General features: G+C 37.5%; 1 protein-coding gene across 2 annotated transcripts in view; it reads right to left on the bottom strand.

Annotated features, from left to right (window-relative positions):
- Positions 1–22,927, bottom strand: part of pik3r3b (phosphoinositide-3-kinase, regulatory subunit 3b (gamma)) — a 175,753-nt gene extending 152,826 nt beyond the window's left edge. Inside the window, exons 1-2 of one of the 2 annotated variants that reach the window (XM_084425505.1) lie at positions 22,739–22,927; positions 21,519–22,418 (exon numbers count right to left, since the gene is read on the bottom strand). In XM_084425505.1, the coding sequence (XP_084281631.1) occupies positions 21,519–21,843 (325 nt within the window). In that variant the 5' untranslated portion in view covers positions 21,844–22,418; positions 22,739–22,927. The remainder of the gene's footprint in view (positions 1–21,518; positions 22,419–22,738) is intronic. The other variant, XM_084425506.1, reaches the window with a different exon arrangement.
- Positions 22,928–23,288: the final 361 nt, after the last annotated feature.

The raw sequence follows: 23,288 nt of genomic DNA, 5'->3' as shown, positions 1-23,288 counted from the left end.
GTACAGTAAAATAAATAAGAGGGATTCGGGTCGGAATCGACTGGGCGTGACGTCATGCGCGTTCACGCTTACCTGGCTATGTCTGGCAGGTTTGTGTATTCGCCGCCATTATCCGCATCAGCGAAGACAACTCAAGCGACTTTTGCAAAAGTAGAAGATGGATTCAAAGAGACCGGCTTCTAGTTCATCCCAAACCCCAACGCAAACTCCACATAACCGCGTGCACAACTCTGGTTGCAGTTTCGCGTGTCGCCAGAAGGGGGCATAGTTCAGCAAATACTCAGAGACTTGCGCAATGCACCTTTAAATAGTAACTTTTGTGGTTACAACATTATTTAGGTAATAAAGCACTACATTTAATTGTAATTTCATTCAGTTTAGTTATTAAGTCAACAACACTTGTGCTATCGCCTCCACCGCTACATTTTCAGTGTGAGAAAGTAAAGCAAAACAGGGTCGATAAACTATATCCTACAGTGGTTTCACTGTGTTGGCGATATAATAAATATAATACAATATAAATTCAATTCTGTCAAGTAGTTTATGCATTCAAGATAGCAATGGAGTGATCGTATGGTAGCCGGATACAATATATATAAAAAAAGTTTGTACCTAAATCAATATAACTTTTAAATGTAGCATATCAGCGATTAAAAGTCTAAATATAGCGTATCATTATATATTAACAACAACAACAAAAAATTATACATACGTAAATGATTCTTGAACTCCGTTGGAAGTAATTCTGAATGGGTCATGATCCATGTGCAGTGTCGCAGGTAGCGGAGAATTTAGGTGACGATTGCAAGTGAGGTCACTTGCAGAGAAAGCACCTGCGCTTACACAGAGAGTGCAAGTGCAAGTATGCAGCCAGACCCTATTGGATTTTTCTTCTCTGTTGGATTGTCCAGTCCAGTAAGGCCTCTTTCACACTGCACATGTGCATATGTGCATTTATTTATTCACAGTGCCTGTGTAAGCAGCATGGTACCGCAAAGCTGTGAGTTTGGTACTGAGCCTACTTTCATTGCACACATTCACACTAAATGTATTTATCTATCAATCTTTTGCAACATAGTATTTTAGGAAACAACAGAACAACGCAGGGTTTCTTTTTAAAACATCCATATGTAAAAATATTTACTTTTTATTAAATTGACATTCCCAATTCAAAAAAAATATTTGAATATATACTAAATACAATGTTGTTTTCTTATTGTTATCAGTGCTGTAAATAGAAAATAAATTGTAATTTTATAGAAAGCACAAAAAAAGTATCAAATTCAGTGAATCACTATGCTATATATTTCATTAATATTAATTCATCAATTCACATTTACTTTGACAGCACTACATTTTTCTCTTAAATTTTCCACAGACCCCAGTTTGAAAACCCCCGACACAATGGACTGAATTACTGAATTGTTCGAAAAAAATATGTCTGTCAGCAGTATCAGGTGCACAAACTGCACTTTTCATTTTATAAATTGCTTAAATTCATAAATCTGACTAAATTCAGTCAGTTTACATTTAGAGTTAGAGGTATGGCTTCCGTTATTTGTAAATTACTTATCATCTAGATGTAAACGTGTTCCTTCCTCAGGCAAATTTCATTTCACACAACAGTAAAGTTTGCAAAGGCCAAAAAGCAGATATTGTGTCAATGTCATTGAGCCTCTTTACGGCAAATGCATGCTGGAGCTCAATGTCTATATCAAATCGACGAGTAAACAAAATGAACATAGCTTTAAAGGAACACGCTTTTGGGACTTTAGCTTATTCACTGTATCCCCCAGAGTTAGATAAGTCCATATACCCTTTTCATCTCCGTGCTTGCCGTAACTCTGTCTGACGCACCCACCGCTAGCCTAGCTTAGCACAAAGACTGGAGGTAAACGGCTCCAGCTAGCATACTGCTCCCAATAAGTGACAAAATAACGCCAACATTTTCCTATTTGCATGTTGTGATTTGTATAGTCAACGCGTGTACAAATAACAAGGTCTCAGATACTCTCAGAAGGCGAAGCACTGCTACTTGGGAGGAGTGATTATGGAGAAAAAACAATTGAAAGCAAGAGTGAAATGGTCACTGTGGTAAAAAAGAACAGAAACAATAAATTATTGCAGGAGGAAAATGTCCCTGGGCCGTTAAATCAAAGAGAGAGCGAAGGGGAGAGGAAAATAGAAAGAGGCCTGAGGAAGGAGACACATGGGTTGGGTAATGTGTTGTGACAGTAATCAGCAGCTCCTGATCCAAGAGCTCTGCTTGAAAAGGAGAAAGCAGGTAAAACAAAAAGCGAGTATGCAGTCACTCCCATGTGGCTACATTTTTGCTACTGCAGTCCTTCTCTTTTATGGCATACTCAGAGATAGATCAGTATGTCCTCTCAGACGGGGATGGGAAAATAAAGATAAATAGTGGTTGTGGGCCTATATACCCCATCTATAAATCACTATAAGAAACAAACATTAAGACTAGTCTACCCAGCATGCGCTAATGGAGAAGCAACAAATGATATTTCTATTAAATTCTCCTTTTTAGATTTTCCTTGATACCTCAATATCCATACCCACAATGCACACTGCAGATTGATGTCTAAATAAATGCAGTCCTTGAAATTCTATGGCAACTGCAAGTACTGATTGATCCAAACAAATGAGTCTGCCAGGCCATGCTTTGGGCTGGCGTGTCTTACAAAGGCCACACTGCCTTGAGCTGGGAGTTTCCCTTCAACAAGAGGAATGACCAATGCAGCGTTCCCTTCAAGACCAATAAGAGGTCAAAGGAAGGCCATGGTAGGGCCAGGACTAAGCATAGCCCACAATGATGTGGTCCACAGACTCCATGCTGGCCGCAAGTGTGTTTAAGAGCACGGAGAGCATTCCTGAATCACCATGGCAGCCACCATTTACAATCATCAACAATCATCAAATCTAGGCGTATCATCTTTGTGTAGCCAATCTCAATTCCATTTTAACAACTTTGCTCCAAAATAATACAAATTGTCTACTCAAAAAGGGGGAGAGACATTACTGTCCAAAAGTTTGGTTTGGTTTAATAATGAATTAAACTGATCAATATTGACAGTAAAGACTTTTACATTGTAACAAAAAAATCTAATAAATTTAAAATAAATATTGTTCCTGGCTGCCGAAAATTCAGCTTTGCCATCACAGGATGCAGTCTTGGTAAGCATAAGAGACTTTTAACTAAACTCAAACTTTTGAAAAACAGTCTATTAGTAAAGGTAGATAAGATACAACTGTGTACCTTTAAGAGAACTGCTCCAGTGACAAGCTTAAGGTACATTTTTGCAAAATGTTTGTAACAGTGTTCCTGTGAATCCCTAAATTTCACAATCCATCTAGTCTGACAAGGGGGAAGAAATGCAAATTACAAAGGGCACTAAATGTGAATAACTAACAAATACCATCTTTGACTTTAGAGCTTTAGACTTTAGACAAACTTTTGACTTTAGAGCTTTTATCTTGGGCCAAAAACGTGACGCAACTGTGGTCAAAGATACCAATAAATTGTTTTTGTCAAACTAAGAAGGAAAAGAGAAAATAAATGGTATTTCAGCCCTGGTCCTTGTCAACAGGGAACAATAATCAGGAAGATGACTGCTCTGAACTTTTCTTCCTTTCTGAGCTTGATGGTGTAAAATGACCTACAGTGTCCAGAGAGAAAACTTGAGCTCAGGCTAATGCTGCCTTGGCTGTGCAACAACAGGCAGACCTTAGACAACTATTAGTAGTTTCCAGGGAGCAAATAAATTGATGATTTAATAGTAGTATTACTCTTTCAGCATCTTAATTTAGAGGAGGACCACAAAAAGATGATAGTCATCATATCCAGATTTTACTCTCATCGTCCAAGAATGAATGGAGGAATAGGAAAGGAGTGGAACATTTATTTAGGCCATTGATTTTAGGATTCAAGCAGAGGACCAGGAAGGGGAATGGAGTCATACTGCAGCCAATGGATTGGACGCAAACTCATTAGAGGGTCTAAAACATTTCAAGATAAAACTGAAAAGCAGGAGAAGTGAAACAAGATAGTATAAAACATAAAATACATGATTACATAAATACATTGTAAAATACACTACAGTTCAAAGGTTTTTGGTAGGTAAATTGTTTTTAAGAAGTCTCTTATGCTTAACAAGGCTGCATTTATTTTGGATCAACTAATATTGTGAAATATTATATCAATTTAAATCTTACTTACCCTAAACATTTGAACGCTAATTAACAGGGTGGGCCATTTATATGGATACACCGTAATAACATGGGAATGGTTGGTGATATTAAAGCCCTGTTTGTGGCACATTAGTATATGTGAGGGGGCAAACTCCTCAAGATGGGTGGTGACCATGGTGGCCATTTAGAAGTCAGCCATCTTGGATACAACTTTTGTTTTTTCAATAGGAAGAGGGCCATGTGACACATCAAACTTATTGGTAATGTCACAAGAAAAACAATGGTGTGCTTGGTTTCAACGTAACTTTATTCGTTCATGAGTTATTTACAAGTTTCTGACCACTTATAAAATGTGTTCAATGTGCTGCCCATTGTGTTGGATTGTCAATGCAACCCTGTTCTCCCACTCTTCACACACTGATAGCAACACCGCAGGAGAAATGCCAGCACAGGCATCCAGTATCCGTAGTTTCAGGTGCTGCACATCTCGTATCTTCACACCATAGACAATTGCCTTCAGATGACCCCAAAGATTTTGTTCAGTGATGAGGCAAACTTTTATGTGAATGGTGAAGTTAACAAACAAAACCACCGCTATTGGTCTGACACTAACCCACATTGGATGGATCCCTCCAAGACTGTTGGAACAACAAAAGTGATGGTTTGGTGTGGTATATGGGGTACAACGATAGTGGGTCCATTCTTCATCAATGGAAACCTCAAGGCCACTGGATATTTGAAATTGCTACATGATGATGTGTTTCCCTCTTTATGCACTGAAGCTGGCACGTTCCCTGAGTTTTTCCAGCAAGATGGTGCACCACCACATTATGGGTGCCAGGTCCGAGCATTCCTAGATGAACAGTTTCCTGGAAAGTGGATTGGTCGTCGTGGGCCAGTTGAATGGCCCCCAAGGTCTCCCGATCTGACCCCCTTAGACTTTTATCTTTGGGGTCATCTGAAGGCAATTGTCTATGGTGTGAAGATACGAGATGTGCAGCACCTGAAACTATGGATACTGGATGCCTGTGCTGGCATTTCTCCTGCGGTGTTGCTATCAGTGTGTGAAGAGTGGGAGAACAGGGTTGCATTGACAATCCAACACAATGGGCAGCACATTGAACACATTTTATAAGTGGTCAGAAACTTGTAAATAACTCATGAACGAATAAAGTTACGTTGAAACCAAGCACACCATTGTTTTTCTTGTGACATTACCAATAAGTTTGATGTGTCACATGGCCCTCTTCCTATTGAAAAAACAAAAGTTGTATCCAAGATGGCCGACTTCTAAATGGCCACCATGGTCACCACCCATCTTGAGGAGTTTGCCCCCTCACATATACTAATGTGCCACAAACAGGACTTTAATATCACCAACCATTCCCATGTTATTACGGTGTATCCATATAAATGGCCCACCCTGTATATGAAAGCTTGAATCGTTCACAAAAAAACCAGCATGTACTAAGAAATAAACGGGGCCCATTTTGATTTCATGCCAACTTTTAAAATATTTAGCAAGATCTTGAATATCTTCGAGTCCAATGAAATTTGCTTCAAGAACAGAGAGGCTTATGGGTTTTTATTATAAAGTTCTTAAGTTCAGTGTCATAAACTTATGAGGAATACACATCAATAAATAAACAGAGGAAACAAGATGAAAGGTAATTTAATTAAAATAACAAATCAAATGACATGGACATATTTTCATTAAAGGTGAAGTGTGTCATTTCTGCACTGCTAGCTGTATCAGAAAAAAAAAGTGCAGTCCATCTGCTGACATCCACTAAATACAATAATCCACACAACAAACACTTGACATTCACCTGACAAGAAAATACTCCTGAGAATAGAACAAATTAGCCTGAAAAGCTGGCAAAAAAATCAAACAAATATCTCAAGACAAGGAGTTTAGACAAGAGACAGTTCTCATACCATGTGAAGGGAGACCGAGGGCACCGTCACTAATGCCTGACCTTTTAACTCCCCTCTGTCACGATGGAACATGTATAAATTTGACTGCAGTCTGTGATCATACTGATTCTTTGATTTTTCTTCAGCAAAAAGCTTCTGGCATTTGTAGATTTTCAAGCAAGGCAGCATATATATGTATAAAAATATATCAAACAGCGTTCTGCCTCCTCAATCTAATCTGCAGAGCATATGAGACAACCATGACAGGTAAGAACTAGGTTGCCCTAAGGCAACCATCACTGTAGCACAGACAGCCCAACCAACTTTCAATGACAGTGTCCGCGGTCAGGGATGTGTTCTCCAGAATTTGACATTGAAAAGATACCACCAACAGAGAATGATTCTTCAGCTATTAAATTCTCTTTTGACAGTGAAAAATAGGGTTTGGTTTGAAAATAATTTTGTGTAAAAGTCTGAAGTTGCCCTGATTTAGCGTGGGTGTTGTTTAAGCATATCAAATACTTTCTATGTTTTCTTAAGCTTGGAGAAGAAAACTCTTGCCTTCACATAAGTCAGGTTTTTTTTTCTGTGCTCCAGTCTAAACATTTTGAAGGTTGTGGAGCTCAGGGCAGATGGGAAGACTTTAAACAAACTTGCTACTAGTAAAAGAAGAGCAAATTGAAGATGAGGCCAAGGTAAAAGAGCACCACCTGTGTCAACAAGGCTCTATAGGTCATATTTACTGAAGCATCATTAATTTCCTAGGAGTGCTGTCTCTTTCAGAGACGGTGCAAATTTCCAGGGAAGATGAAAGAGGACAGAAGGTTAAGGATGGAGAGTAACTATTTAACTTGAGGGCAGCCTGGCAAACTATGAGCTTGTTTAAAGCACATTTGATGTATCTGCAAGGACAGGGCTGCAAGCTTCCCTCAATTCCTGTGATGTTCGTTTTTAGTCCTCAGAAAAAAAGTGGAACAGGGCTAACAGCTCCTGCTGTCACAAAAAAAAAAAAAAAAAAAAAAAGTTCACATCACTCCACTAAAAAAAAAAGATACATATACATATACACTGTTTCATCACATGACTTTAATAACCAATCAGTTAAAGGTGGGGTAAGTCGTTTTCGAAATATACTGTTTGGAAGTTAGTCGGACCAACACTAACAAACGTGTAGCCAATCAGCAGTAGGGGCATATGTCGGTGGAGGAAAGAGAACGATCAAGAGAGAGATTTGAAGAAAGACAGCGGAAATAGAGATCAGACACAATACAAAAGATAAAAGCTAAGAAGAAATCACTGGAAAATAAAGGGTTATATCTGGGCAAGAGCTTTAGGACCCGCATTAATATTAGAAATGCTGTCCAGCGCTGAAGAGAGCTAAGCGGGAAGGGCGCGCATGTTGCTTTTATTCGGGTCCACACGTGGCAGTGGCACGTGTCATTGTTTGTCTGGAGCTGCTTTGCTGTTGGGAACTAACAAACAACTCTTGTTTGTAATTACCATTGTGTACTGCGTTCATTTTTTGTGCTTCCTTGTCATTCGTAAACTTTATTTTACGTAAAGCATTATTTTGTTGCGCTTCTGCTATGATAAACAAACATCCTCTCTTGGATTGCGTGCATAATGAAGGCCAGTTAGTCAGAGTCGCCTTGGCGTCTGGTAGTGGATGCATTGTTTAGCGTCATTGTTAGTGCACTCGACTCGCTTGCAGGGGGATCGGGTTTGAGACCGACTCGGAGCAGCGCTGTTAGGATTGGAGTGTGAGTTTTGGAGGAGGAGCAATGAAGAAATTGTGTGTTTGTTTGGGTTGATTTCAAATATCAACATTAGCCAACAGCATATTTAAAAAACCGCTTACCCCACCTTTAACAGAAAGGACAGAAAGGAGAGGCAGGTAGGTAGGGTCACAGTGACCCTACCTACCTGCCTCTCCTTTATGTTAAAGGTGGGGTAAGCCGTTTTTGAATATGCTGTTGGCTAATGTAATTACCATTGATTCATAGACAAACCTTTCTATGAATGAACATGTATATCCCCAGGACTTTTTGTGTATTATTACTGTTTTGTATATTTTCTTTTGTACTAATAGATAAGGTAACCTTATTGGTATCATGCTTCATATCATAATAATTCTCGTTTAACTCTCAACCCATTAGTGTATATCACCTCCTCATAACGTACATTGTGTACTTGTTAGATTAATTAGAGTATAAAAGGACACAAAAAGCATGATGTATGCATGATTGTGTGTGTGTGTTTGTTTATACTAGTTATGTGTTAGTGATTTAGTTAAATAAAACTATTGTGCACAGTCACTTGAGAGTTGATTCTGTGGTCACTGCTTGCAAAACAATGTCCCTTTAATGATATGGTTACAGCTACATGCTTTAAGTAGTATTGTAACCAGTAAAGTTATTTTTTTTCTGTGGCCACGGAAACAACCTTTCCCGGGAGTTGATAGACGAGTAATACTTAGGGCCCTATTTTAACGATTTAGAGCAGGGTAGGGCGTGTCCGAATCCACTTTTGCAAGATGATGTTTTATTAGAGTTCAGGAGGAACACGTTCAAATTATCTATCCAATCGTCACGTCATTCCAATCATCACGTCATTCCAACCAGCTGTCAACAATCAGTAATCAACATGTCTACCCAATCAGCAAAATGAGTGAGGCCTATATATACACACAGTCGACTATGTTCCTCAACAGTTTTCAGCATCCCCTCACACTCGCCTGGTTACTTTTCTAAACAGAAATACGGAGGGAGTACTCTGGGTTCGGGCCAATTTCCGAGCTCGGAGCCATCCCCTTGGACAGCATGCCAAATACGTACAAATACATTACTCTGATCTGATTATTTGTAAATGTGAACTCGTGAATTTAGTGACGGGAAAAATGGTCGTTGCGCCAGGTGCATGGTCTACAAGGGTTGTCCCTATTCTCTTAATGAGTAATGGGTGTGTTTTGGAATTTACGTGCAATAAACCAATCAGAGTCTCATCTCCCATTCCCTTTAAATGCCAGTTGCGCTTGCGCCATGGCGGATTCTCTATTTACATGATGAAATTTGATAGTGGAAAAACCTGACGCGTTGTGGACCACATTACTAACGCGCACTTTAATTAACAGAACAAATATTGCGCCTTTGACTTAAGACCAGGTTTCAGTTGGTCAATGGCACAGTCTATTTCAGTTGCCTCAAAATAGCAACGCGCCATCAATGCGCCAAAACACACCACATTTAGAGACCAGCACGCCCATGTACGCACAAAATGGCGCAAATGCATTTGCTATTTAAACAACGTGGCGCAGGACGTGAAAATGATAACTGCATCGGGCTGAAACAATGCACTGCATTGTGCCGGATGTATGATAGGGCCCTAAGTGTTCATAGGACGAACAAGTTAATTGATTGTAATATTTATTATGCTACATCAAGTTAATTAAATTAACGGATCTAAATATTTATAATTAATTATAACAAGTTATAATTAATTATTCATATTTCCCTTTTGAGCTAATTTGCTATAAATGTTTCTTGAGCAGCAAAAAAGCATTAGAATTATTTCTGAAGGATCATGTGACACTGAAGACTGGAGTAATGGCTGCTGAAAATTCAGCTTTACCATCACAGGAATAAATTATATTTTAAAATATATTAAAATGGAATTTTTATATACATTTATTTTAACTTGTAATAATACACACAATTATTGTTTTAATGTATTTTTGATCAAATAAATCAGACACCATCACTGTAACACAACACACGAGGTTGAATACATGCAAATACAGTTTTCTGTCAAGATGTGTTTCATGCTGTGCAGCAGAAACACCATATTTTTAAATGCCACAAACATTTTATTTACCATTTATTTCTCATGCTGTGCGGTTAGCCGCTCTATACTTATATCACACACTTTTGCACAACAGACAAGACCACAAGAATGATAAGGGAGAGAAAAAGAAATGATGGAACAGTTTTATAAAAAAGGTAAAAGGCAGAGCTAACCTCTTGACCTTCAGTGATGTTATTTGTTCTTCCTGGCTGGATGAAGATCGCTTCTGCTCAAAATTGTCAAAATATATACAACCAATTTCTCCGAATCAAATCGATTTCTCCACAGCTAACCCTATTATATGCACTGACATCTAAATGCATAGTCCTGCTGAATTGCATATTGAAAACTGCCTTGATTTGATTCATGTATAAAAAATAAATAAAAAAAAGGGTATTGACATACTTCAATTTATATGTATAACAGTGACACTCTGAGCACATGCAAAAGCATATCACATCAACCACAATTATATAACACTAGCCCCTTGCTTTAAAACAGGGGCTCTATTATCCAAATCCCGAGGGTATTCACCCTCTCTTACACATACACAAACATGCAATAGCACTTCACCCGCTATACCACGACTTTGAGTCTTAAAATGTAAACACAATAAGAGCATTCAACATAAGGAATGTTGAAGCAGTAAAAGCTGGAGAGGCCAGGAACACTTTAGAATTTCAACCAAGATAAACCTTAAATTCTGACTGCAGCTGAAGCGTATGAACTCCCTCTGTAAATATCTTTCACTCTCACCAGAAACATCTGTGGCATTTTCGAGAATGGCCAAGATTAACCATCAGCCTCCGGCTCATTGCAACACTCTTACGGGGTTACGATAAAAAGAACAGTTCTTAAAAGAACCTAGAGTTGTCATTTGAATTGGTCCTGCATTCTAGATTTCTTGCAGCAAACTTTGCCATCCAAGCATGCATCAGAATTTAAACCCAGGCCAATCTTCAGCACATCTGCTATAATGGAAACATAAATTCCACACCACCACTCCACTCAAGTAGCTTAAAGATGTGTGCTGATGCTAATAAAGACCTGGTGTGATTGTAAACCTCTATTTTTAAGTGTTTACCAGCCTTTTCAGCTGATCACCTGAGGCATTAATTCCATTAAAGGTGTAGTGGAGGATTTTCCCGAATTTTAGAAAAGAACCGCTTTTTGAAAAAAATTCACATGCGCAACACTCTACCTGCTCCCGAGAGGGAACGCCTATTAAACGTGTGCACGAGAGAGCATGCACGAGCCTAGTGCGTGACTTGTGCCAGGGCTAGCATCGCTAATCATAGCTTACGTTAACTTTTACTAGCAGTGATTTTAAATGGATTTCTCCAAATAGGATGCCAAACTTTACCTGTCGAGTAGAAACTTCGCGACTGAGGCATCAGTGGGAAGCCCAACCTGTGCTTTTAGCGCACGCCAGCGTGTGAAATATTCTCCCAAAAACACTCTGGTCTTGTTTCTTTCTTCAGAGGCCTTTCTCTTCTTGTCATACAATTCGTAGACACTTTTTCTTGCGACCCTCAGACATTTTGAAAAAACCCGGTGAGAACGGCGAGCTTCAATGAATGGCTGAAACCGTAGCTCACCACCATAGACAGTATATAAACGGCTCACCACACATATACACCTGAAAGTGTGCATGCGCAGAAAGCGAAAACTACCTAGGGACGAGCACGTACGACGGCCTTAAGTAAACATATCACCAAAATGATTGACAACTAGGAGGACCAATAGTCTTGATGATCCACCCGGAAAAAGAAAATCCTCCACTATACCTTTAAACTAATCACTGCCTGGAATGACAGGAAATTTGAAAAAAAAAATTGTATATAAAAAAAATGGTATTCATCAATGAATACTGGAATTTTGTTTTATCAGTTTCCACAAAAATATTAAGCAGTATTCAGAAACTTTTTTCAGCATTGATAATAATAAGAAATGTTTCTTGAACACCAAATCTGCATATTAGAATTTTCACAAACAGGTTTTAACAATAAGTCTAAAGAGTTTCATTTTAGCTGAGGTCATACTATGCTTATATAGAAACAAAGACCCACCCTTGTTTATAAAAGGCAGTACACCATCAATTTTACCCTGGTGCATTTTATATCCTTGCGTTATTATGTTGGTTAAATTACACTGCAACAAATTTATCGTGAGCCTTTCGGTCACATTTAAAATGCACAGAAGAAGGGGACATAAAATAATGACATAAAAGGCATGAGTCTTTATGGGTGCTCATAAATAGCTGGAGAAAGTGTAATATGGAGAAGCAGTTTTAGCCGTTTTGTGCTTTTCTCTAAATTTCAGAAAACCACAGTCAAATCTTGAGCCACAGCATAGAAATAAGGATAAAAACAGATTTATGGCGCAACGTTCTCCCAAGTGAAGGCAGTGTTTATCATCATCCCCGGGCTTCATGAAAAACAAGCAATACAGAGAATACACAACAGCAGGATAAAATGGCACACAAAGACTGGGCTTTCGTCCTCTTGGCATGGCACTGAGTGGGATGGTGGAGATGGATTTTCAGAGAGATATGACTGAGAGGGTCTGCACCAGCCCTCGTTGTCATGCTTAAAGCGAAATCCGTAAAAATTCTGTTCAGAAATGCACATGGGACAAAGCATTCTAATGCCGAACAGCTGCAAGAACAGAGATGCCTACCTGCGTTGCAAATGATGTGTAAAATTAAACACGTCCTGTAAATGTAAAATGATTACATGCCTGTTTCAGGTTTTGGCAAAGCCAGAATGAAAGCTAGCGGAATTTATGTATGTTGCTCTGAAATTTGATTAATTTAAAACTTATTAATGTGGAACAAAACTAATGATGACTTCACTACATACTTTACAGATACCAGATCTACTTCTTAACATGGACGGGAGGTGCAAAGGCCCTGTAGACAAAGCAGCACTCTGAAAGTGTGGTCACAACAAATTTTGTGGTCAAAAAAGGGTCACTGTCTAATTTCTAATTGCCAATGGTGTAGCGATGCATGAAGAGCACAGCTCACACAGAGAAGTCACTTTAAAACAAAGCAGCTTTCTGTTGGTAAGCATGGCTAATTTGTAGTCCCATAGCAGAATTTGATTGGGAAATATTCGTTGGTTGGGAAAAATTCCAATGTGTGGATTACTTTTAAATGACTGTATTGAGACCATAAAATAGCAAACATGTTCCGTACTGTCATCCTCACGGCTACGACTACAAGACATCAATTCACAGTTCATCTAATTTCTAGAAAATAACATTCAAAACACTGGCTCTTTCCAGCTGAGACAATGAAATTCTACTATACATGAGTGAATAAGCGTAAAATCCCTGTTAATATCCTATTTTCTAACATTGCCATTGCTGTCATTGTTTTGGCGTTAACAGCCTTAGGCTATGTAGGAATATACAACCTTCTGCAGTGAGAAATATCATACAAAACAGGAGCCTGAGATATTATTTGCAGCAAAAAAAATAAACAAATAAAACATCCTGCTTTTCATTTGTATGTGCTTTGGCCAAGTTCACCTGGGTTTTGCAGGGCCACTTGGTTCAGAAATGATTCTTTAAAATTACAGTCTTAATCGGAATTTAAAAAGGTTACGTTTTTGAAATCGCTCCACCACATTTGCAGCTAATCTGAAACTGAGTGCAGAAAAGAAGTATGGGAGCCAACAAGTGTTCTGCCAGAGCCTTGGCCGAGTCTGAACCTCCCTGTCACATGGGAGCCTGAAGCACTACACAAGGGTAAATCAAGCAGAGTAGCATAAATGAAGCTTGTAACACTGAGTCTTAAAGGGGTCATGACATGAGAAATCAGATTGAACCAATTATTATCACTGACGCCATCTACACGATACAGTATACAGATGCCCGTTCAATTTCTGACGTGTTCTGACAACATGAAAAATGGAAAAGTAAATAAACATTCACTTTGGCGCAAACGGTTTAAACAACTTGTTTATGTCTCTGTACAGACCTTAGAAGGACACCCACGTCAGGGACAAGTGGATGGTTTATTTTTAATGGCGTCCTGGATCACATCGAATGATTATATGTTTGTTTGGAGCATTTGACTGCAGATTATTTTGTAAATAAGGCACAGTGTAATGAGAGTTAGCAAAGAAAATTCACACTTTAAATTAGGGTACAATTCTCACTATTAACTAACTATTAACTATGACTTTTGCCTAAATATACTCCTAATTACTGCTTATTAATAGTTTGTAAGGTAGTTGTTAAGTTTACTGGTAGGATTAAGAATGTGGAGTCATGCAGAATAAGACATTAATATGTTCTTTAAACGTATTAATAAGCATGCTAATAAGCAACTAGTTAATAGTGTGATTTGGACCCTAAAATAAAGTGTTACAGAAACTTTTATTGAAGGATGAAGACAACTGTGTTGGATATGACAAGAGTTATATAGCAACATTTAGTAAAAATGGTCCTGTTCGTAAATTACAGTTTTATATTAATAATTTTTACAAAACACTTGATCACAAGCAATAGCGGGGGGTTGTGATCAGCTAATGCATTTTCCTATGCAATGACGTTTGCCAATCACAATAGTGGCCGTTTACTGACAAGCCTTAAAGGAGCCGCCCATTAAAAAACGGATCATTTCAGACAGAGGGTCAGAATGTGGGTTGAAAATAATTATTCCTCATATGTTTGTTTGTTGTGCAAAAACCTTTATTAACATTACAAATGAGCTTCAAGGGACATTTAAATAATAAAAAAATCCATGTCACGACCCCTTTAATCATAGTTTTTTCACCTTGCCATCTTCCATGGCATACCCAAGGATTGCAAGGCTCTGCTCGATATTGCACAATAGAGCCCTATTCAGACAGAACTAGTTTTCCAGGGGGTCGTTAGAGAAATTTGTGTTTCACATGCGTACTTTGCGATTTTAATCCCGTCCGAATCTGCCAAGTCTGTGTTTTTCTCACAGAACCTCAGTAAAAATACCAGAGCAAATCACCAACTGTTTTTCGGCGAACTCAGCGGTCCCCTGAGAAATCTAATCCCGTCTGAATGCGAATGTCTGTGATTGCTGATGTCTGTTATGACCTTCTGTAACACACATCTAGAAAACACACACTCCCACCTCTGTAAAAAAAAACACTGAGTTGTTAGTCCTGTTCAAATTGATACATGAAATCACAAACGTTGAGTGATAAGAATTGTAACTCAAACGTCTTTTTCATAGTGCTTAGGGCTGTCAATTGTTTAAACTGTTGTAAAACCAGGCATGCAGAGAGTGTTGCTTGGGTGTAAAATGAATTCTTAACTTAGCCCAAGGCCCTCAGAGTCAAATGTAAATTAAAAAGCCATTATTGTGTCATGATTATTAAGTTAAAAGAAAAACATTACACAGAATGGTGACTTAGAAAGCCTTCATCAACCTTCACCCTGACTGAAGACTTTCAAAGGCATTGGTTTATGGAAAGTGTAACTTAATAGCCATGATGAAATAAAGACTTTTAATTCGTATTTGAATATGAAGGCCTTGGACAATGAGCTTATTATTAAATTAAATGCAATCAATATTCTAAATGTTTGCAGTTTATGCGTTTACACATTTTTATTTTTATAGAGATACAAAAAACAATGTTTTTTTCTGGTCACTCTTCACTTTGGAAAAAAAGTGTAAAGTGCAAAAACAAACACATTATAAACAAAGGCATCAGTAAACTATTATAGAAAGTTTATTAATACATATTTGAGTGATTCTGAGAACGTAAAGTTGATGATAAATAAAAAAAATAAAAAAATAAAACTGGCTCTAAACATTTGTGTTCAAAATTAAATTATTAAATAAACACTGCCTGTAGTGTAAGGGCTTCAAAGCTTGTCTCTACAGCAATCTTGGCCCATTCCTCGACTGAAAAAGCTTCCAGATCACTGATAATCTTTGGTTTTCACGTTACCACTGCTTTCTTTGAATTCCACTAAATATTTTCAATGAGATTTACATCTGAAGTCTTTACGACCCAACCAAGAACTTTCTATGACTGATCCCTGAGACAAGCTTAAGTAAATTTGGATGTATACTTTGAGGTGGCTGTCCTGCAGGAAAGTCCATTGATCATCAAGCTTCAGTCTCTGCATTCAAGGCATCACCATCTTTGCGATAATGGCTTGTTAATACTTAAAAGAATTCATGATGTCCTTCATACAGTCAAGATTTCCACTTCCTGCAAAAGCAAAGCACCCTCATAACAAGACTGGACCACCTGTTAGACCATGGAGATGATGTTCTTCTGCCCATAAGCTTTGCCTTTTTTGCACCAGACATACCGCTGATCCATGGGTTAAAAAAGTGGACCCACGGTCATATCACTTCCAGAACTCCACAGGTCTATCCAAATTCATTTTAGCATATTCAAGTTGGGCTTTTATGTTCTTCTTGGTCAAGAGTGGCATTCGGCAAGATGTCCCAACATAAAGGTCATGCTTGTCTAGTGTTCTTCTTAGTACTCTGCATTGAAATGTTTTTTCCTCCTTTCATCAGCTCATCTTGCAAGTCTTCGGCAGTAAATTGAGGGTTTTTCTGAGTTGCTCTGTTCAAACATTTCATTTCCCTTAATGATATTGTGCTTTTTCTTCACAACCCTCAATGGTTTTCTGGTACAACAAATTTTAAACTCATGAATAAGGTGCTAGCTTGTGTTTCAAGAAACTTTTAGTGTTTTGTAAAGCTTCCTAGCCATAGACTTTCTAATGTAATAAAACAACTTGTTATCTATAGCTTTTGTGAGAGCTCTTTTGACTTGGCCATATTTGCTACTCAACTTAAGCACATGCATGGGCTAAATGTATGTATGTGTAAGAGCTAAAGATAATGCAGTTTTGCTATAGAGTTTCCAAATGCTTAATTGTGTTTTAAAACAATTTTGTACCATACCATACATATAAGTGACTTAAAACAGCAGCGTTGTATAATTATGACATAACTGTATTACAAAAAAAATCCTATAACTCATAAGGATTATATTATACATTGACATTATCACTTTTAATTTGCCACTTATAGATATAAATAAATAAAAAAATGTTTAAAAAAAAATCTGTATCTTTAGAAAAGTGTACATTTGTAAATTACTACAGTGTCCGGGGGGTTGACCATTTTTGATTGCAACTGTACACTACAGCTTAAAACCTTTGGAATTTGTTTTCTTTTGAAAGAAACCAGCAATGATGATGTATTAAATTGATCAAAAGGGGCAGTAAAGCCGTTTACACTGGTACAAAAAAAATAAAATAAAAAATAATAATAATATATATATATATATATATATATATATATATATATATATATATATATATATATATATATATATATATATATATATATATATATATATATATTAGGGTGGTCTCCTTATCAAGTCCAATTTTTTTGTGTGTGCAAAATGTTAGTGTCCTCTTAACCTCTTAAACTGTTCCTTTTAACTTCAAAATTGGAAATATGCAAAAATGTTGACAAAAAAATTATATTTAGAGGTAGCTCAATCATGTGGAAGATTGCCTATGTTAAGCTGTGCGGCGTTATTGTGATATGCAAGTAATATTAAAAGTTGCTGCAAATGAACTACATTTTATTGAAATCAGAGCAACACTGACATGACAACAAATGACAACAATCTAAAAAAAAGCACAAAGTTTTCAACAATCCCTCATTTCTGATGCTCAGCAGCCAGTGTTGACTTTTTGCAGTCTGGACAGATCCATCGGTGATCTTCCACCACATGAAGGAGAAACTGCAATTGTTCTTCAGAGTGTGTGAGATAGCCATTGTATTCTTGAATCAGAGCTACTCCTCTCTCGGCGTGATCATTGACTACTTTCATTGCATGTATAATTGCCTGTGCTTCTTGATAATCTGCTTGATTCGGCCAAAGTTCCGGGTCAATTTCAAGGAACGTAATGTAATTTTTTAAACCAAAAAATGTGCTCTAAACCCAAACAATAACCAAGGTGATCATCAATAGAAATATGTATTGATTCCACCAGGAAAGGTACATCTGCTAAACCAGGTCATGGATGGATTCATTTGGATTTAGTTTCTACAATAAGTAAACTGAGATATGCATCTAAAATACATATTTAGGAATATATGGAGCATATGGAATATGTGGGGATTTTTGGGGAATTTTACTAGCCAGGTAACAATACCAATTCAAATGATCGTTTTTTACGAAAATCATCAAAATCTCAGAAAGTTTAAAGCTATTGAGCTACCAGTAATTATTATGTTACTGCCATAAAAGTTGGCATGCTGTATTTTCTTATATAAAGGAACAATTTGAAGGGTTAAGAGCATGACAATTGGAGACTTTAAAAATAAGGACCACCCTAATATATATATATATATATATATATATATATATATATATATATCTCAATGTTTTCCACAATAATATTCTGCAGCACAATAAGAAATGTTACCATCAAATCAGCATATTACAATGAAGGATCATGTAACAAGTAAGTAGCAGCTTCTGAAAATTCAGCTTTGCATCACAGGAATAAATTATGTTATTAAAAACAGTTATTTTAAATTGTAATAATATTTCACAATGTTATTGTTTTTCAAATAAATGCAGCTTTGGTGAGCATAAGGAGACTTCCTTCCTTACTTAAAATCAATCAATCAATCAATAAAAATCTTACCAACCCTAACATTTTGAATAGTACAGCAAATGTAAATTGACTTTAAAAATAACAAACACTGTCTCTATTTTTTAAACAGCATATAAATTCATGAAAAATTATGCCACATCGCCTCACACTAACATTAAAATGTTAATTTTGACAGCCATAGTGCAATGCAGGGATTATTTTGAATGTAGAAAAAAATAATAATGTTGTCCTCAGTATACTCAATGGAGGACTGCACTCTCTTTTCGCATCGCTCAGTTCCTCATTAAGCCTAGCCACAAAAACAGCCATAATGCCTGACCTGCACGTCTGGAAAATTGATCGCAGAAAGAGTTGCTCATGCTTCTTCCGGGGTCGTTTCAAAAACCATCATCCCACTTAGCAGCTCTCCGACTCATCTATTAACACATCGCCATGTGCTTGATCAGACCGTAACACCAAAAGTGGCTTTTCCTCATCAAACATACGACTGCACAAAGCCTTTGAGAAATGAGAGTCAAGTAATCAGGCATCGGTGATCAAAGGAGATGGATCTAAAGTCAATAACAAGGATAATGGTAAATGAGAAGATCGCAGGCTTGGACTGACACTTTCACAGTGCTGGTGAGCAGCTAATAAGTTCATCTTTGACACATATATTTTTTCATGGAACATGTCAATTTATTCATAGTGGGATAAAGACAAAGAGAGAAACCAGCTGTGGAATGCACCATCTCCGCACAGAAAGTTTGCCAGCCAATTGTATGTCCAGGAGACATGACATAGTGCAGTTATTAAGTAAAATGGGCCACGTTTTGTAACACTTGAGAAAATTAGCTTGAACACAAAATGCTAATGATGCCTCTGCAGAGGATGACAGAAAAGAAGGGATTGAGAGAAGAGACAACAAAATAAAAGAGCTGGCTGCTGAGTCTGACCTTATAAAACTATGCTTTTACACAAAGAAACATATGGTGAATCTTGTAAAATCTCCATTTCAGCATCTACAGAAGATATTAGGTCAGAACAGGCAACACCATGCTACATTGAGGATTAAATGGATCAACACTACCGAAATGTCCTAGAGACATGGGAACAATTGTTATTAGCTTTCCAACAATCGGTTTAGCTTTTTGTTGTTTTCAGTACAAAAACACATGAAATTGAATATTTACAATCTTTACAGCAACATTTGGAAAAGCAATCACAGAACGTGGAAACAAGGGAAAGGGGAAAACAGCTTAAGCGTTCGAAAAAGTATGAGCAGAAAACATGATTTTGAATAACTTTGAACTCATGTTTAAGTTTTGTGCAATATAATTTTAAATGTGTTTAAAGTTTTAATTCATTTTTTTGCATGTTTGATTCATTTTTACATGTTTGATTCACTCTTGTTATTTTTATTTTTTTTTGAATACTTTTGACGGGAAATTGAAATTCAAAACAGAGGCCCTGGGGCTTGAAATTATATCCTGCATATTCAATGCAGAGTCCTAAATAATTTTGCCTTGCTTAAAATTTAATGTAGTAGTAGATAATTTAATGTAGTTTTAGTAGTAGTAGTACATGTACTGTAGGTCAACCACACTTCTAGGCTCTAATGGTATGAAAATGTATCATTAATAATATGAAAATAATACATAAATGTAACAAGTTCAAACTCAAAGTTCAAAGTTTTTTTTTTTTATATAAATAAGTAAAAAAATTAAACTGACCCATCTGATCGATTCGGTAAACTTGACAATTTGCTAGGCTCATAAAACTCTCTTCAATCAGGGTGAGTGTTTCGTCAGTGTTCCACAAGGATCCCTTGGCACAGGGTGAGTCTAATGATTGGCTGACTGTCAGCCATCCAATGCACCAGTGATCAATTATTCAACAGAACTGCATGTTTTTGCCTCTCCCGACACTAAGGAATAGCTTTGCTATGCTGTTTATCACAATCTCTGCACACTGGCTGAAACAAAGGAACTCAATAAGTCACTAAAAGAGGATCTACAGTGAATAAAACACATAAATAGTATAAATACAACCTAAACCTCCACCATAAAAGAGACATGCACCCTAGACAGTAAGAGAGAAGAGCACTCTTGGAAAAACCAGAGTTGACTGTCTGACCTAGTTAGCATATGAACACCCCCACAAGCGGACTGTACCACAATCAGAAACACAGGGGCAACTCAGGCCCCATCAAGAGCTTAACACAACATTTGAAATATAATTTTGTCTTATTTAAAGACGCCATTTGTGCAGGTACTTATGCCTTATCTTTTTGTCAGAGATATTCACAAATCATAGACAGATCCCTAAATTCAGAATTGGAAGTAACGTTTCTAGTGGGAGCTGAAGTCTGTGATTTGCACACAATGTCCTCAAATTTCATGTGAAGGGTTTTATTATAGGGTTGTGCTGCCTAATCTGAATGTAGGGAGGAGATAATTAGCCATCTTGCTCTGAAGACTGAGGGTATAAGATTATGGATGCCATAGAGATGTGGTAACATTTTTCACTCCATGATGATAGATACATTATATATGTAAATATATATTTATGTGTGTGTAAATGTATACATTTAAAGTCTTAAAAAGTCTATAACACACACATATATATATATATATATATATATATATATATATATATATATATATATATATATGTGTGTGTTATAGACTTTTTAAGACCTTAAATAAAAAAAAATTGTAATGTATATATATTACACATTTACATTTTTCACATATATATCATAAACGTTGTATTATATATTTCTTTATATAATATAAAATGTATGATATATGAAAAATGTAAATGCGTGTGTAATATATAGTGTTAAAATAGTGTTTATTTTACCAAATTTAGGGATAACACCCAAGTTAGGTAAAATATACACGCAACGGTACACTCACCCTCTGAAGCAGAGGCCCCCGGGGGCTGGGGCCCTACAGGTGTTGGCGGTACAGGTCTCAGCCAGGGCTTCCCTGAAGTAAGGCCCGTCCTCACGACCCCAACATACTCCACAAAGGTGCCAGGGAAGTTGCCTTTTTCCTTAGTGCGTTCATTGGTGCCATGCAGCCAGCCCTTTGGGCACTTCTCGTCACCCTCCTGGAAATCGGTCGTCAGCAGTGCCATCTTACTGACCGTGAGGAGATCGCCAGGCTGCAGAGAGATATCGTCACCCCTCTCCTGTTTGTACTCGAACAGTGCACGGTACTGGAAGCTGTCTGAGCTCATGATTAGTTATTTACATGAGCACAGATGGTTTTCGGTGTTTGATGCTTGTTTAAAACTGACCTGGATGTAAGTTCTTGGTTTAAATCCTGAGTGCAAACTCACTTGGAAAGTCCTTGGGTTAAATCCTGAGAGCTCAGTGACATTTAGTTTCTTGTAAGGGTTAAAACTCCCAATAGCACCATATGTTGGGCAGAGGCCGTTATTGCGCAGTTCTAGATTTGGTCCATAAATAAAAAGCACAAATTTATTTGAAACGAATTCTAGCAGTCTGTGGCAAGATATAAAACAGGGTCAGAGAAAGCAAAAACAGCCCCATGAAGTGAGGGATGAACAAGCGGGTGATGGTGCAGGACAGTGATAGCACAAATTTGGGGGCACAGTGACCTGGAATCGGGACGTTGGGCTTTTCTGCAGCATTGGCACTAGTCCACATATAGAAATGAAACATGTATTGAAGTAACCTCTCAATCCATTAGCAGGTGTGGTCAGAAAGATACTAACATGGACATTGCCAGTCTATTTATCAAATGACTGAGCAAGAGCCTTGGTCATCTTCTTGTTAAAGACCTTTAAACCTGAAAGCATTCATTTTACAGTTAGTTTCACAAATTCTAACTCAAATCAACTTGATATTACAATCCTTGCATTAAAAGAGCAACTTTTGCTTTTCAATTATAATAATAACATGAACATGCATTGTTGGATTGAAGCTCAAATGCAAACGCACTGTATTGCATGCACAGCATCACAACCTCTGTGTTAAACAGTCGCAGAGCAATACAATGTGAAATGACATGTAGGCTACATGCCTGACTTACAGCGCGTGACTGGGACAGTGCCAACTTGTGTACAGCGTGCAGAAACTCGACTCGCGTGATATTGCTTACTAACTTACCTACTGCCGCACTTCCCCAAACTGGCCAAAATACAAGATGCACGTAGTCCAACACGAGAGGAACGAGCGAGAATTTATAGTCTGTTTAGTTAAAACATGCGTTTAAAATATATTCCCAAACAACCTGCGTAGCTGAGTCAGACATCCAGCCAGACTAGTGCTGTAGTACTGTTCAGCCCGAGTGACGTCAGAGACCACGCCTCCGCTGTCTGCTTATCACACCGTGGGACAAAGTTGGGAATTCGGATGTCCTTATGTAGCGGTCAGGATGTGAAGAACGCACTGCAGCGTGAAAATATTGCGTCGTACTTTTCATTCGCCTAAACACATTGTCACAAGTTACATAATACTCGTCTGACGTATGCAGATCACGTTATAAAGGCATCCATAAACATTATGTTCTTTAGACCAGGGTTTTTAACCTTTACAGACCCAAGAACACCAGCCACTCAGACCCCCAGTCTAAAAGCATTTCTACAAAATATAATATTAATAATAATTGTTATTATTATTATTATTAATTGTTTTTTTTTTATTTATATTTGGCTAA

The sequence above is a fragment of the Rutilus rutilus genome, assembly GCF_951802725.1.
Source record: "Rutilus rutilus genome assembly, chromosome: 12".
Lineage (NCBI taxonomy): Eukaryota > Metazoa > Chordata > Actinopteri > Cypriniformes > Leuciscidae > Rutilus > Rutilus rutilus.
Note: the sequence above shows the minus strand (reverse complement) of the source record. Positions and strands in the feature narration are given on the sequence as shown.